Consider the following 16,781-nt stretch of genomic DNA (forward strand, 5'->3'; position numbering starts at 1 on the left):
AACTCCTTCAAGGATTGTCCTTCCAATTAACTGATAGCGCCCGTAAATGATGATGGATGGTCCGTGAGGGGCATGACTACCAGAAAAGCTTCTCCAAACAAAGATTCCCTCTTCGGAGCCGATAACAATGAGTGATTGCGGGGCGGAAAATGATCATCATAAACGAGAGATTTCGCAAATGAAGCTGGCGATGCAGATGGGGCTCCCATCCTCCTGCTCATGCGCATTTATTCACGTATAATGTCTCGCACCTCGACGATAAGCAAAAGTCAAAATTTTGCAACTACCTGTTGGCCGTTGTCAACATATCATTTGTCACTGCAGCATCGATAGAGGCTCCCCTCGCCAAACACTAAGCTCCCAACTTCCACTGCAGATACCTCGTGCACTTAAAGAAACCGCTAGTTTATATGTTTAGAACTTATCAATCAATCTTAAAACCATATATTCTGCAGTATAAGTATTGTTTTTATGAAGTTGCGATACAAAATTTTTATAAATTTTGTTTGACTATTCAGCATACTTTTATTTTTGGCTGTCCAATTGGCTGAAATAGGAAAAAGGCCAAAAAACTAAAGTTTTTCCTCACTGTACCAGCATCTATGACAAACGGCAGTTGGCTCAAGGAAAATCTGGCTATCTATGTTATTAATGAAGTTGCCAAATCGCGGGGCTGCGAATGGAGGTGCACATGGTAGATGGCATATGGTGGATGGGGAGGAGGCCTGGGGTATGGGGACGGCTCATGGCCAATTAACCCGCTAATTAAACGGCTGCCACGGTAGCCAGTGGCTGCTGTACAGGAAGCTCTCCTCTGCACCGGCGAATGTGTTTTATACCCCGTTATCGGCCGAAAAAGAGAGATGCCTCATGAATTGCAGCGTCGCTGGAGTTGAAAATGCGCAGCGACATTTTCTGGCCCGGCTGCCACTTCATTAACTCCAAATTGATGGGTTCAATTAGGCAACAAGGTCCCAGTTTCGGCCCCAGTTTCGTTCCCAGTCCCATATTTCGATTCCCAGGCAGCTGCATGTCCCCGATTCCCGACTCCAGTCGTCAGTAATTAGCGCAGAGATTTTCAAATTGCCAAAACTTGTTGGCAAAAAATGATGCCGAGTGGGGATCACCTGCTGCGGTTTCACTTTCGCAGGATGGCGAAATGAAATCAAACGAATATGAATTCCATTTGCCCAATTCTGCGTTTGCAGCTGCAGCTGCCCCGGGTATTCGTAGAATTTTGGACTTTTTTCTTCATTTCGGGAGTCGTTAATTAGCTCGTTTCGGAAATGGTATTCTCGTGTTAAAACATTGATTCGATTGGCGCGCTTAAAAGGTGTCGCCGAAAGCCCAACTTTTCGGCTTACTCACTCGCTCATAAAAGTTTCGGGCCACAAAAATAAATAAAAAGATTATTCGAAATGCATGCAGAGCAGAAAATATGCGGAGAATCAAAAGGCGCCGTATCCTTTTTTCGGCTGGCCTGGCCATCATTAACAAAATTCTGGCTCTGGATTTCTGAATTTCCAGCTGCCCTTGTCAACTTTTATGGGGCTTATGGCCGGGGTTTAATAGGTAATGCTCGTTTAGCAGCGCGGCCCCAAATGACCGGCAATTCATTAAGATGCAGGCAGGATAGCGAATATATGTCCATACCCATATTGAAGTATAAGTATCCGAATCTGAATCAGTTCTCAGTCCCACACTTGGTCATGCGAAAGGCACTCGAGATATAACTGAAAATGCGGCAAAAAGTGCGAGGAGAATTTTTGATCATGTAATTGCGCTGGTCAAAGAAGCTCGAGAGGAGCCAAAAATCGAGAGGAATTTTTCCCATACCCACTCCCGTTCCCAGTCGCATTCTGGTCTGATTCCCACATTATGCCAGACACACCTCCTGAGAAAAGCTGCTCCAAGTTAATTTGAATGCTTCCCCCGGTTCCTAAACTCGGTGCCTATGCTCCAGAGATTCTCATTAGTCTGCGGGTATCTCCTCGCCAAAGTTCACACGACACGAGAGTCCCACCCACCCTCACTTTGGAAGGTATTTCCCCCGGATTCCAATTCCCTTTCCCGTTCCCAAACATGAGCAACTGTTTCGTTTCTCGTGTGACTCTCCGGCTTCCCGATTCCCATTCGCGATGAGCTGAGAAGCCGCCGACTGTCCAGAGCCCAGATCGAATCGTATACCCACCCCTATATGGCCACTAACTATATCGCACTATGTCCGCACCTGCAATCTGATGGATCGGGGTGGTTCCGTTTTCGACGCGTGCCGAAGTGTGTGAGAACTGCAATTGGTTATTGTTCAACTGTTTACCCACATTTGGGCTCGACAAAAGGCTGTCTGGGAACACAAGCTTAATAAACATGTTTCTATACAGTACAGTTCTATACAATTGACCTCTTCTGAGATATCTTTCGATGGTCTGTGCTAATCGATTAAGGCCGACGAAATAGACGAAATCCGAAAGATCGTGTGCAACTCATGATCGCATCGATTCCAGAGGGCTGGGCTCTGGTTTTGGCCAAATTGCGATCATTTTAGGCTAAATGTTGCTCCTTTCGCCCAGCTAGGCACTTTGAAAAGCGTTTATTTTCATGCAACTGCAGTGTTGCAAGTCACAGCTGCTGGCGAATAAAAATAAACCAACAAACTGGCAAGCAAACAAACAAACCAAACAAACGATATCATCATCATCCGAAGGGGAAAAGTAGGAAAGCACCGAGCGATAAAAAGATTTTTGTTGCTTGATTTCGTTGCACCAAAAAAGGCAACGGCAACTCCCATTAAATGTCCCAAAAAGGCGAAGGCGCCGTGTTGCAGTTTGTTTGTGTTGCTGTTGCTCTTGCTGTTGCAGATTGTTGCCGTTGATGTTGCTGCTGCAGATTGCTGCTGTTGCAGATTGCTGGCGCCCACCAAGCCGACGAAAACGGCGACCACCACGGGTATTTCACTCCGTGGCCGCACTGCCACGCCCACCGCACGCCCACTGGGGCAGCGTTTGTGGCATATTCACAGATTTGACCAGGCCATCCGATCCGATCCATCGACTATCGTATCCTATCCTCTCAGTGATGTCTGATACTATACAGATGTGTGATGAAGTTGAATTTAAGAACATTTTATTGATGTCATGTTATTAGCCTTTAACTATATTTTTCTACATTTTTAAATAAAAAACGTGTTTGTTTGAAACCAATAAGAGCACCATATAATACATAACATAAAGCATAAATATACTCCAATTTCTGCAACATTTCTCTGAAGACCACAACTTACTTGTTACCACTTTAAAGTCCTTAAGTTGGTTATAAATTAATACAGTTTTCATTTTTAGTTTGTTAATATATTATTTTAATAATCTCAATATATAAACTGAGCATTCAAGGCAATAATTTCAGACGTGATAACCAATTAATCCATTAACTCATATTTATTGCATTTTTGGGAGAAGGAAATAAAATGTTTTCCTTTTTTTTAAGAATTATGCAGCAGAAATAATTTATAAATCTGACAAAAGGCCAACTAGGCATCTCTGAATCCGATGCCGAAGCAAGCATGAGCTTCATTAAAGCAGCTGCATTTAATTTCAATGCCCATTTAGGACTCGGCCCCTCGAAGGGCGCTTTTCCTCCCCGATTCTCTCGATTGTGGGGTCCTGAGCCTATGAATCCCCCACTCTTTGGCGGCAGCTGCCTGGCATTTCTTACAGCATTTTTGCCGCGACTAGTTTACAGGCAACACGTGCAACTAAAACTGCAACTGCAACTGCACCCCAGCATCAGCATCAGCATCCCATATACCCATATACCATCTCACCCAGAACTGGGTTTCCACTGCGGTTGTTGTATCAATTAAAGCTGCGCTTGATTTTTCACTTGCGTTGGGCGGACGACAGGTGCAAAGTGCTGCAACAGCTCTCAGTCATCAGAGCCATCCGAACCAGCCCCAATCGGCATCTCCCAGTGATTTGAATTTTTCCCTGCAGTTGTCTAGCTAAATTGCAGGCACACAGCAGAGGTCACAGTTTTAGTGGTTGGTATACCAGTATGTTCCTATTGGTTAGATAACGAATATATTAATTTTGTTTCCTGTAAATTTACTTCCTTTCATTGGTACTTATAAAAATGATCATCCCAAGAATAATTTCCGCAATTATTTCATGGTAAGCTTAAGGACAAACTAAATATAAAACACAGATCATAAACCAGATTGATTTCAGTTGTAATTTAATTGTTAATAGTTCGTTTAATTGGTTTATTAGTCATTAGACCTAGTACTTCTACTGCAGCTGTAGATGGGCAGGCAGGTGGGCAGCTCATCTGCTAAACTTAAAGTGCCACAGGTGCAGAAATATCAACAACAGATGGGTAAATCATTTGCAAGCCCCAAGTCTGAAGGCAATTCAAAGAGAGTGCGAATAAGGCCCCCAGATTTATCTTTTGAGATTTTGAAATCCATTACAATTGGAACAATTTTTGTTACTTTTGTACAGTACTTAGTTTATTGATGAAACTTTCATCAAATATTGAAAATACGACTTTTTATTGTTATCGTACAGATTTTAACAAGTCCAGACACGTAATAGCAAAATATAACCATATTTGATTTTGTTGGTAATTGTTTTATTTTTCAAAGTTCTGTGGTACAATTCTTCAATGTAATGATGTCAGAAAATGTTAAACAACAACAAAAACTTGTCGTAAAACTATTTTTTTTATTTGATATAGCCTATCAAAATACAATGGCATGTTTAACAAATTCTATAAACTAGGAAAGTAACGAGTAAGTTTTCTAAAATTATACTCTTTTAAGCAATAATGATGTAATGGTAAAATCTAAGCATTTCGCTTAGGGGCGTGGCAATTATTTGCCGCTCCTTTCTGGAGGCTCAGGCGCAGTTGGTTGACGAGATGGAAAGCCTCTTGGTTCTTTTGACCATAGGCAAAGAACTCCACCTGGGCTAGCATGCCCATGATGTTGGACAAACTGGTGGTGCCTCCTGTAAGTTGATTATTGGATGTATGAGGAGGAGCAGGAGCCACAGGATTACTTGGTTGATAGCTGGAGGATGCTACTGGTGCAGGAGCCACAGGTTTAATTGTTTGATGTATGGAAGTGACAACTGCTGCAGGAGGCACTTGACAAGGGGGAGGATATCTGGATGGAGCCACTGATCCCGAAGCCACTGACTTTATTGGTTGATAACTTGAAGAGACAACTGCAGCAGGAGCCACTGGATTAGGTGGAGGATATCTGGATGATCCTGGAGCCGCTGACATTACTGGTCGATAATTTGAAGAGACAATTGCTGCAGGAGCCATAGGATTATGTGGAGGATATCTGGATGTCGGCACTGATCCTGGAGCCGCTGACTTTACTGGTTGATAGCTTGAAGCTACAACTGGTGCAGGAGCCACAGGATTTTGTGAAGGATATCTGGATGTCGGCACTGGTCCTGGAGCCGCTGACATTACCGGTTGATAGCTCGAAGAGACAGCAGGTGCAGGAGCCACAGGATTAGATGAAGGATATCTGGATGAAGCCACTGATCCTGGAGCCACTGATATTACTGGAATATAAACTGATGCTGTTGGCATTGTATGAGATACAGTGTTATTTCCTCGATAACAGGAGGAAGTGGTCGCAGCAGCTGGGTGAAATGTTTGATTACTCGTGGTTGCTGGTGGAGATTCAACAGGATTGGATGACGGATATCTCGGTGGCGGGTACCATACTGAGTTAGCTGATCCAGGAGCCACTGGCATAAATGATGGATAACTTTTGTTGGGAATATTTCCAGCAGACACGGGGATTTCCTGTGGGTAGCTAGAGTTGGTACTGGACCCCTGAGCCACTGGATAACTGGTGTTGTTATTAGCTGGAGCATTCACAGCGAGGGGTGCTGGTTTTTCCGCGCTGTAAACTCGCATGTTAATCCCATTTGATTGGTAACTGCTTATGGTGTGGGGCTCAGACGGAATCTCTGGTTGATAACTGGAAGGGAAAACTGGAGACAGATAACTGAAGCTGCTGCTTGTGGCTCCAGTGGCTCCTGGTGGATATCTCCCACTGACAACTGATGAAGCAATCGCTGGCGCAGGCGCAATTAGCCGGTATCTGGAGGTATTAACCGGTGGTGCAGGCAACGCAATTTTCTGTGGATGGGGATATCTGGAGGTGCTTACTGGTGCAGGATTATAGTTATCCAGGGCTGGCCTTTTCGGCTGTCCGTGTAAGCTCGTCGATGTCGAATCACATTGATTTCCAGGTGTTTCTGGCGGCAATCTTCGCTTTTCAGCTGCTCCCGGCGGATTAGAACGTTGAGCTGGTGTGATCCGGTCAACATGACCCCGTAACTGATTGAGAGTGTCCTCTGGTTGTACCCGATCCACGTGCTCCTGCAACAGATCGGTGCGAACCCGAATGGTATCCATTGGACAGGAAACGAGATCACTGCGAATCCGTATGGTATTAGGTTCTGCCCTTTGATTTAACAGCGGATCGGGTTGTTCTTCTGGATCTATACTGGAATCGTGAGTTAGTTCTTGATGTGCCTGGGTATCAGCTGATAGCAAGCCCGTCAGTACGGGCATGACTTCATTTTTAAGGGAGTCGTCCTTCGTAATAGTAGGGTTTGGCCCTTCCTTATTTGTACCTGGCTCACTATTTTCTTTGGCCTCTCCACTTGTGTCCAAAGGCACTTCTGTTTCGCACTTTATTGCCTCTTTTGAAACATCAGATTCTGATTTTGATTTAATTTCTTTGGATATATAGGAATCACAGGGTGGGGTTTCTTTGACAATTAAGTCATTGGGCTTTAGTTTCTCATTTTTGATGGCATTTTGGTTTGGGTCTTCATCTCTGGGGGGTTTTTCATTCGCATCGTAATGTGCCAGAATCTTTGGTTTAGCTTTTTCATTTAGGAGATCACGTTTTGCTTCTTTGTTCGCCGAATCTTCTTGGCTCGAATTATCATCCGTGATAGTTATTACTTCGGGTATTGATTCTTCCTTAGAGGAGCTATTCAAGTTGTTTCCGCCTTCGACGTTTAGTTCGCGAAGTATCAGAGAGCTTCGCTTTTCATTGGTGTCTGCCAAATCCATTGCCTCTCCACTGGCAGGTATCTTTGGTCTTTTGACATAAGTTTTCAAAGAACGTCGAAAGGAAGGAGGCGGACTCTTTTCGATCTTCTTCCCGTTGGGAGTGAGGAACGCCTTCATCGAGGTCTGCTTTTTGGCCTTAGAAGGTGTATTGGGCTCCTCCCTGCGATTCCGCTTTCTCAAAGAGGCCTCATCCAGTTTTCCATCGACGTGATCCGCATAGTCCTTCAAGTTCATCTCACCCAGCTCGTCGTCTAGGATTACCAATGAGGAACTGGAAATGACCGATTCGGAGTCCAAGGTTTCCTTATCAGGAAAGAGACCGACGGACTCCACATCTTCTCCATCGCTGCAAAGGTCCACAACTGCAGGATCAGCGGGTGTTTTCTTGTTGCCTTCCTTCTCCGCAGGCAGATCCTTATCGGAAACCTTATCTCGAGTGTCCTGTGGTGATAACTCTTGCGGGCGCACCATAGCGTTCTTCTCGTCCAGACGTTTCAACCACTTCGCCACCCAGGCCATAAGTTCCTCGAACGACTCTGCAGGTAGCGACTTCTGCAGCTCCTCGCGGCATCTGCTCTCCAAGTAGTGACCGTCTGGGCCCTTCTTCACCTTCAGGTTGTTCTGACCAAAGCGAACGAAGTGCTGCCAGGCCCTGCATTTGCGATTGATTATTCGTACTATAGAGATTTATAGCAAAGTCATTACTACTCACATAGTTCCCAGTTCGCTGCACTTTTGCATCATAAATCGTTATCGAGAGGTTCGTAAAGGCGGAAGTGTGCAGTTTAATACGAATGCATCGCAGACACTTCAATTATTGATAAGCGATTGTTAGTTATGCATATAAATCCCAGTTTAGCGATGAAATCAAATAGTCTAGGTATTTACATATATCGCGGGATCCTGTAAAGTCCTTGGAGCTTGAGGATCCCTGTGAGACTGAAGACTGATTTCAAAAGGTGGGTTGGAACACCTGGTTTTCCCTTTATATGTAAATCCGAGCCTGTAATATAAAACCATAAGTTTTCTGCGACCAGCAAAACTGAAACAAATTACTTACTAGAAATTGCATCAGTTCCCTACTAATGATGCTTAGTCCTCTAAGTCCAAGGCGCGAATGAAGCCAAGGACCTGCGCAGGTGCAGCACGCTATGAATTCCAGGTAGAGACGAAACACTCCCTTTTTATCCTTCCCAAACAGATATCAAAACAATTGCACTAAAGAGATGTGTGCGTGACTATTTTTTAGGCACGGCTGGCGCCCGAAGACATTTCAGGTAAACGCCGCCTTAGAAGAACAGTCCCAATTCTCAGAAACAGTAAACATAAATTATAAAAAGCGAATAAAGAGAAAAACACAGATACTATGGCTTCTGGGGATGATAAAACGAGCGCATAGCAAAATGAATTCAAAATAAATGGTTACCATGGTGCAGAATCGTGTCACGATATATATCAACCCCATCTCTTATTTCTATGGCTTCATGGTATCGATATCCAACACTGTGGCTTTTGCGCGGGAACTTTAAATGAAGACACAATGTCTTTGGAAAAATTATAGTTGTTTTTATTTCGCATTGCAAAATCCATTAATTCTCACACTTCCATATTCTTCAATTGCCGTGTATCTCAATTATTTTAAAATAGTAATTATGGCCTGAGTGGTTTGGTGGCAAATGGTAGTCGAAATAACTATACGATTAAGTCTGGGTTTTTAGTACTCGACTTCATTTTACCCATTAATCGCAATGTAACAAATGCAGGAGTACACTCAACACTAGTGAATCAAAGATTAGAGATTATTTCCCACGGTGCTCCGCAGATCGCCGCGGTTTATTCGCAAGTTACCCATGCATCCTTCGAACAGGATGTCCGCGATGGCCTTTCTGGCCAGGATGCGTTGCGTGGGCTCCATTTCCTCGTACTGTATGGCCCAGGATCTGGCCAGCACTTCGGAGGCTTCGCTGAGAACGGTGTTTGCAGTTCCACGTTCGTTTTCGGGCTCCATTTGTGGTGATCTGGCGGGTTCTCTAGTATCCAATGAATCTACAGCACACTCTTCCTCCTTGACTTCAGTATGCTCGATTCCATTCATTGGGGGCCCTTCCTCTGCCTCAAATATCTCCACTTTGGGGCTGAGCAGGGAACCCTCTTCGGATTGTGGGACAGTTGCTTCGGGTGGGTGGTTCACAGCGCTGTCATCCTTCATAGGCCAATCACAAACGCTGTCCGTGTTGAGATCTTCGTTTTTCGAGTTGTATTTATCCTGAGGAATATTAACATATTAAAGCTAGTATCTATTCATGACAAAACCCTGAACCTACGTCCTTTTCATGCCTGAACACCGGCTTCTGTCTGCCCCCTCGACCTTTTCTGGTCCTGTGCTGGAAGGTCTCCTGGGTCAGAAGGAAGCCCATGTAGTCGTAGAACCAGAGGGTGGGCTTGCAGAGGTCAGAGTGCAGTCCCAGCTCCTTCTGCTTGAGGATTCGCATCTGCTCCCGCCTGTAATTGGTGCGAAATATGTTGATGCGCCTGCCCACTTCGGTGCGCGTGGCATTCGGCTGGATCTCCCGGAGCTTCCTCTCCAGACACTCGTAGGCCCGATTTCGCAGCTCCTTGTTCCGGTAGTTGACATGGTGGACGTCCCACAGCTCCGGCATTCCCTGATATAAGGCCAAAAACTCACGCCAGAACTGTCTTTTGCCCGCACTAAAGCGATCTGGAAGTGCAGCAGCCATCTAAAAAAATATTTTATTAGTCTGCGTTTTCGTCTAGGAAATAATAAACAAATAAACACCATTGAGTTAAAAAATATTTGACATTTAACTTGAGGCCGACCTGTGATTAGGCCAGGCACAAATCACACATTTTTAGTTCTTAACTTAAACCATTTAAATTATAAAATGCTTTAAGCACTATAGCAAAACATTTAAAAGCAAACATAAATATTTACCTTTTTTGTTGTTTCTCGCCAATCAGCTGGTATTGTTTACAAGTTGTCGGAGTTGCCAGACCAATCGTTGAAGTGCTGGAAAACGCCGCACATAACCCCACTGATTGTTGTTGCTGCTCTGGATCTGGACATATATATTCCCACCACCTGGCGACCGACCGGCGTTCTAACCGTTATGTTCTCCTCGAGCGACAATCACGAACTGACTTGATGTAGAGCGGCATTGAGCGGGTGTGTGTGTGTATGTGTCTCGATTGAGTGATTGATTAGTCGGCTGACGTGCGTGCATGTGTGCGTGTGGAAATGCGCAATAAATCATTTGATCCCCAGACATTTCTGCTGTTCTTGAGGGTTGCTACAAATGAGTTGGTTCTATAATTTACCTGTTCCACATATTTCCTTTAATATTTCGCCTTATTTTTTGCACTTTGTAACGGCGTATTTATAAACAAAGAGCTCCAACTCCCCCGCAATTTCGGTGCACGTGTGTGCGAGAGAGAGAGAGAGAGCGCGCTGAGAGCGAAAAACAATGAGAAATATTCCGATTTAAACTAAGGGCAGACATGCGCACTTACCCATTTGAGCCCCAATCAAGATTGTCGGCCTTCATTCAGCCAAATGTAAAAGTATTTATAACTCTTTTTCAGAAATTATCCCCTGAGTGCCGAAAGAGTTCCAAAAATACCCGCTAGGCAGGGGAAATGATCTCTCAAATAAGATTGAATTTAATGATTGACCTCCTTATTCCGTTAATTTCTTGGGCGCTTCTCTCTTTTGCCCCGTGTGTGTGTGAGTGGGGTGGTGGGTGGTTGGGTGTTAGTTAGTGACCTCCCGCCCGGCGAAACAAGAAGAAGCTGAACTAAGGGCAGACATGCGCACTTGACAAAAAAAAAATCAGCGAGCCGACTTTTTATTCTGGCCGTGATTATGTGAACTTAGCTGTGAGAACTCACAGCATAGGTCAACATTGTAAGAATCTACTATTATATCAGTTACAAAGAACCATAGTTATAGCTACAGTAAAAGAATAGATTCAACGAAACAAAGCACAGAACAAATTTGAACTTATCTTGAAACACACATACAATTTGTAGCTTGACAGATACACAATTGAAATCGCGACATCAATGATAAGGGGTAATTGTAGTGTTGATAAGAAGATCTCCCACATATACATGCAATTCACATATAAATTGATGTTAAGAAGTATTGAAGGAAAGAAGGTCAACCAGCTTTAAGGACCTAATATTGCAATATAACTTTTCCACAAGAAGGACGTTAGAGTATTTACCGCACTGATCTCAGTCATGATTATTTAATTCTAGATCGAGGGAGACGCCATGTGCCTTTAATGATAAAAGCTTTCTACCGGAATGAGCATCTTTCGAAGAACCTGCTATCGTATACAGAAATAAGCCAATTTCAGTGCTCTTATTGCAAGCTTTCAAGGCGACACTTGATAGAACACGGAACACTTTTAAGCTAAAACCAGCCTTGGGAGGCATCTTCAAATCCACACTGGCCTTTCAAGCAGAACTGGAGTCTTAGGAAGCATATGCTAGTATCCTCAAGAACGGTCATTCAAACTAATAATCATCTTACGCGACACATGCTAACTGGATCGTAAAGAGGATTAGTATTTACATTTGAACGGGTCGTGTGTCTTAAAAAGGTTGCGTGTCATAAAAAGATTTCGTAAAGGGAAAAGCACCATTTAAGGTAAATATTATTTAGGACACTTTTACACACATATGTATAAAACCATTTACCACCCAGGTATGAACCCTGAAGAATTACTATTTGACCCGTAAAATACGTATATAAGTCAACGTCACGCCTATTAAAATCAGTTGCAAAATTACTCTTTACCTATTTACACCTCCGCTTATTGTCATATTAAGTAACCAAAAGTTTTTATGTTCTTTTTATCTCTTATAGCTGTCCTATAATTTGACTATTTCAGGATGGAGTCGGCTATATGTCGGGTTTGCCTAGTAAACTACGAAAACATGATCAATATATTCGATACTCATCACGAATCGGGCGTTTCCATTGGAAATATGATTTCTCAGTGCACCAGCTATAATTTGGAAAAAGACAATCAACTTCCCAAAACCATTTGCAAGACCTGCATGCAGGATGCCCAGAATGCATTCGATATTATTGAAACGTATGAGAGGAGCTACCAGTTCTTCTGTTACTTTAATGATTTAAGGGAAGAGGAACGCGACAATGAAGGATTATATTGTTCTAAGGAAGATAAGATCAAAGAAGACGTATTAAGTGGAGACAATAGCCAAGTAAACAACTGCAAAATTGATCAGACCGATTCCCAAACGAGAAGGGAGAGGTCTGAAGGAAAATTACCAAACACAGGAAAGCGACCCTACAAGTGTTCCCAATGTCCAAAGTCATTTACTGCCAGTTCAAGTCGTCAATCACACATGCTCATGCACACAGGAGAACGGCCTTTCAAGTGTTCCCTATGTCCAAAGTCATTTGCAAGATCTACAAGTCTAACAGTGCACTTGCGAACACACACAGGTGAACGACCTTTCAAGTGTTCCCAATGTCCAAAAACTTTTGCTGATTCTTCAAATTTTACTGTGCACTTTCGAAAGCACACAGGTGAACGGCCGTTCAAGTGCTCGACATGCCCAATGGGTTTTATTAGGAGTTCCAGTCTTCAATCGCACATGCTCATGCACACAGGAGAGAGACCCTTCAAGTGTCCCCAATGTCCAAAGTCTCCTCCTGCCATTTCAAGTCTTCAGTCACATATGTTCATGCACGCAGAAGAACGGCCTTTCAAGTGTTCCCGATGTCCAAAGTCATTTGCAAGATCTTCAAATCTATCAAAGCACTTGCGAATACACACAGGTGAACGGCCTTTCAAGTGTTCCCAATGTCCAAAGACATTTGCTGATTCTTCAAATTTTAGTTTTCACTTTCGTAAGCACACAGGTGAACGGCCTTTCAAGTGTTCGGAATGCCCAATGGGTTTTATTAGGAATTCCAGTCTTCAATCACACATGCTCATGCACACAGGAGAACGACTGTTCAAGTGTTCCCAGTGTCCAAAGTCTTACATTCATTCCTCAAGTCTAACTGTGCACTTGCGAACCCACACTGGAGAACAGCCTTTCAAGTGTTCCGAATGTCCAAAGTCATTTTATAAATCTTCAAATCTAACAGTGCACTTGCGAACCCACTCAGGAGATAGACCATTCAACTTTGTCTAAAGTCTTACACTCGATCTTAAAAACTAACCTTGTTAACTAATGTTAATGCTATAAATATTTAAGCTAAGAAAGACGTTGTAATCTTGACATAATAAAACAGATCAGAGATAAAAGAACGTTATTTCGCAATACCACAGCAAATTAAAAAATTAATTCGTTTAAAAATAGATTTTGATTCCGGCTCAATACGAGGTAAGTACCGTTTTCGATTTAGGTTAAGATAAATAACATTAAGCAATACTCTATTAGTCACCTTCTATGTTGGTAAAATAATAAATCGCGAAAGACTTGGATTTCAGGCCTCGATAACTACGTTGAAGCGCAGACATAAGTTTGATTGCGTTTATTGGGTTTGCGTACAAATTAGTTACCTTAGATCTAATGATTGATTGCATCCGACCGATCTGCATCTTCTAGATGCACCAGTTTGCATCGCTAATGCTCTTTGGCTGCAGCTGTCTCTCCTCGGCCAACTCGTGCTGTTCGGCTCATCCTACGCCACGTTGTCATCCATTTCGCGCATCACTTCACCGGCTCGTGTGATCAGGCCAATCAGCCGGTAGTCCTCCTTGTCCAGAGCAAACTCCTTGAGGAGCTTTAGGTACTTACGGGCATCGGCGCAGCTGATGACACTGGATGATCTACTTCCTTGGCCGGACTCGCCGTTGTTGTTGTCGTCCTGGCCGGATTCATGGCGGCGTTTGGTGCCCTTGCGAGGATTTAGCGGCTTTTCGATCGCCGCCGGAGAACTTGTCTTGCGCTGTCGCATCCGTTCAATGTACTCCATCTCGTCCTCCACATTGGCGGCCAGGACCTCGGCCAGCGAGGTGACACTAGAGCGTCCATTGTTCGCATCATCATCGAGATCCGCTGGCTCCTCTTCAATTTCCGTTTCCAGCTCAGGCTCTGGCTCCTCTTTAATTTGCACTGCGGTTGGCGTTTCGAACTCCTCGCTTGGTGCTTGGGCTTCGTTCTGCAGCAGCTTCGCTTCCGACTGCTCCTCGAAACACTCTTCTGGATCTTTGGGCTCCATTTTTATGTCCTTTTCCTGCTTGATTTCTAGCTTGGGCGGCGGCACCGCAGGACCCTTGTCCTGCTGCTGCGGGGTGGGAATCTGTGTGATGCTCTGGGCCAGAGTGGCCAGTGGTATGATGGTCATGGTCATGGGCTGTCCACCCGCCTGCGGCGGCACAATGGGCGTGGCCAGAAGCACTTTTTGGGACGTGCCTGGCGGGGCGTTGGTCTGCAGGGGCAGTCTTACCAAAGGCGGCAAGGGCTGCAGAGCTCTGGCCAAATTGAGTTCACTCAACGAGGGTTTCACATCGGGCTCCTCCTCCAGGTCATCCTCCCTACCGCTGACACCGCCACCGTCCACATCCACTTCGTCATCCTCGTCGTCGTCGCAGCTGCGGGGATTGCTGCTCAGCGGACTGCCCAAGCTGACTTCTTCGTCGTCCTCGTGCGCCTCGCTTCGCTGCCCACTCTCTGGCATGCACTCGGACATGACGTCCTTGACGATGTCCTTGATCTGCACCGAGTAGCCCTGCGTGTAGCCGATCTTCAGCAGCCTGGTGTCGCTGTGCTGGATGCTGTAGGTGCGCCGGAACTTGTCGCACCACTCCTGGTGCGGGAAGAAGTGCGCCAGGCCCATGGAGCTCTTGAACTGCAAGGCCATCTTCTGAATGAGTCCGTCGGAGATGCTAAAGTCCTTGTAGTACATCATGCGCCGCATCCAGTCGTAGACGGCCTTGCCCAGCATCGATACTCGCACGGTCTTCGTCTCCATGGTCTTGGCATCTTGGCTGCGGCGCGTCCGCTGGTCCCACGCGTTCAGGATCTCCTGGCGCTGCTGCACGATCCGCTTGATCTGGTCCGGACTGCAGTTGAACAGCCGGCCCACGTGCTTGTAGACTGGCAGACGATCGTACTCCCGCAGAGCGGCCACCTTTTCGTTGAGGGCCAGGACATTCTTGCGCTTGATGCGGTTGTCGAAGGCCACCTTCTCGGCTGCCGGCAGGCTGGGTGGTGTGGTCGAAGTGGGCGGCAGAGCAGGCGCAGGCGCATGAGCTGGTGTGGGACCCTCCGTGTCGGCGTGCTAAGGAACAAGAAAAAGGGAGTTGTAGGGGTAAATACAGTCGAAATAAGGCACTGAAAAACTGCTATGGATGTGAACTTCTAATGGATTTATGTAAGTGGCTTACTTAAGAAAACTTAACTTCCTTAAATATAAGTTCAGACATATCATTATTTTCAACGTTTTACAATGACTATAAGATAAACATATACATGTAGGAAAAATTATGCTAATAATGATTTTTTAAAAATATTAGATACATATATAAGAAACTTAAAAAAAATGGAATTCTTAAGTGTATGTAATTATTTATATCCAGTGTTATTATTATTGCAATAAAATTGGATATCACTGGGGTTCGCCTTTAGAAATTTCCACTATACGCAGCCCCTTAAACGTTACTATTTAATATGAACCGCTCAATACAAGATCATGACTTTTACAGTCGTACGGATTAGTAAGTACAAAGTATCTTAGTTGTGAAACACGTAGGGGGGCTTCACTGTGGCCACTCACCTTCTCCTTGTTGTTGTTGTCCTGCGTCTTGGAGGACTCCTTGTGCTCCTTCTTCTCCCTCTCCCTCTCCCCCCTCTTCTCCTCCCTCTGCAACTTGCGCTTCTCGCGTATCCGCATTGTTTGTGTTTTCCCGTGCAGTTTGCACGGCAATTGCCGATTGTTGTCGTCTTGTTCTTGTTGTTTTTTGTTGTTGCTGCTGCGCCCACTCAATTCCGCCCGCCCCTTTCACCCTTACTCAATCGCACTCGCTCTCGCCTGTGTGTGTGTGTGGGCCCGTTCGCCTGTGTGTGTGCGATGGCTACGATTATGCGCGTTGACTGCGAGTGCCAAGCGAATTCAAATCATTTCGTCATTGCTTTTCTGGCTTTTCTTCGACCTTTCCGTGTACTTTGGCTTAATTCGCTTATTTCCTCCCTTTCTCCGTGCCTTATTTGCCTTGCTGATAGTGATTTTCCAACTGGCAGTGCGCTGCGCTCCGCGTATTTTCCGATGTCCGTGTGAACGTTTCGATGTTCCGACGACCCATACAAAAATAGCTGCCGCTTTATCTCGCGTTGTTTTTTCTGCCGCTGCCGTAGCATGCGCAACGTCAGCCAGAAAGAGAGCGTACGCCGACGTGTGTGTGAGAGCTGAGAGGGTGCAACTGCGCATGCGACAACTTTACTGTTACTTCAGCCAAGTGGCAACGCCGCAGCCGATCGTTATTTTTTACAAAAGGAGTTTGGGGATCGCTGCACGCTGACTTGAAACGGAATTAATATATTATTGTATCTGTTAATACAAAGCTGTATTGTTTCTTCCCGAAGCTTGAAGAAAAATAAATATCACCGGTTAAATAAATATTCACAAAAAACTAAAAACATGATGGACGAGCAAACCCATTCCAAGT

The 16,781-nt window shown here is 44.8% G+C and overlaps 4 protein-coding genes across 8 annotated transcripts; 1 reads left to right on the forward strand and 3 right to left on the reverse strand.

The window, feature by feature from the left end:
* Positions 1-4,604: 4,604 nt before the first annotated feature.
* Positions 4,605-8,390, reverse strand: LOC108013540 (nascent polypeptide-associated complex subunit alpha, muscle-specific form). Of its 2 annotated transcripts, XM_017079440.4 has the most exons (4): positions 8,168-8,390; positions 7,996-8,110; positions 7,820-7,915; positions 4,605-7,759 (listed from the first exon to the last, which is right to left on the reverse strand). In XM_017079440.4, the coding sequence occupies exons 3-4, from the start codon at positions 7,849-7,851 to the stop codon at positions 4,840-4,842; spliced, it is 2,952 nt and encodes a 983-aa protein (XP_016934929.3). In that variant the 5' UTR covers positions 7,852-7,915; positions 7,996-8,110; positions 8,168-8,390; the 3' UTR covers positions 4,605-4,839. The 2 variants fall into 2 exon arrangements, with proteins under 2 accessions (XP_016934929.3, XP_016934928.3); XM_017079439.4 differs by having other exon boundaries at positions 7,820-8,110; positions 8,168-8,389.
* A 262-nt stretch (positions 8,391-8,652) lies between these two features.
* On the reverse strand, positions 8,653-10,203 carry LOC108012466 (uncharacterized). Of its 2 annotated transcripts, none has more exons than XM_017077858.4 (3): positions 10,061-10,203; positions 9,432-9,845; positions 8,653-9,373 (listed from the first exon to the last, which is right to left on the reverse strand). In XM_017077858.4, exons 2-3 carry the CDS (start codon positions 9,843-9,845, stop codon positions 8,900-8,902), a joined length of 888 nt encoding a protein of 295 aa, XP_016933347.3. In that variant the 5' UTR covers positions 10,061-10,203; the 3' UTR covers positions 8,653-8,899. The 2 variants fall into 2 exon arrangements, with proteins under 2 accessions (XP_016933347.3, XP_016933346.3); XM_017077857.4 differs by lacking the exon at positions 10,061-10,203 and adding an exon at positions 9,905-10,040.
* LOC118877182 (zinc finger protein 501) lies at positions 10,151-13,360 on the forward strand. 3 transcript variants are annotated; one of them, XM_070997076.1, is made up of 3 exons: positions 10,174-10,301; positions 11,386-12,688; positions 12,857-13,360. In XM_070997076.1, the coding sequence occupies exons 2-3, from the start codon at positions 12,025-12,027 to the stop codon at positions 13,300-13,302; spliced, it is 1,110 nt and encodes a 369-aa protein (XP_070853177.1). In that variant the 5' UTR covers positions 10,174-10,301; positions 11,386-12,024; the 3' UTR covers positions 13,303-13,360. The 3 variants fall into 3 exon arrangements, with proteins under 3 accessions (XP_070853176.1, XP_070853177.1, XP_070853175.1); XM_070997075.1 differs by having other exon boundaries at positions 10,151-10,291; positions 11,386-13,359; XM_070997074.1 differs by having other exon boundaries at positions 11,386-13,359.
* Positions 13,361-13,630: 270 nt separating this feature from the next.
* Positions 13,631-16,515, reverse strand: ebd1 (earthbound 1). The gene is made up of 2 exons (XM_017079317.4): positions 15,893-16,515; positions 13,631-15,397 (listed from the first exon to the last, which is right to left on the reverse strand). Exons 1-2 carry the CDS (start codon positions 16,007-16,009, stop codon positions 13,796-13,798), a joined length of 1,719 nt encoding a protein of 572 aa, XP_016934806.3. The 5' UTR covers positions 16,010-16,515; the 3' UTR covers positions 13,631-13,795.
* Between the last annotated feature and the right edge of the window lie 266 nt (positions 16,516-16,781).

This window comes from Drosophila suzukii, chromosome 3 (assembly GCF_043229965.1).
Source record: "Drosophila suzukii chromosome 3, CBGP_Dsuzu_IsoJpt1.0, whole genome shotgun sequence".
NCBI lineage: Eukaryota > Metazoa > Arthropoda > Insecta > Diptera > Drosophilidae > Drosophila > Drosophila suzukii.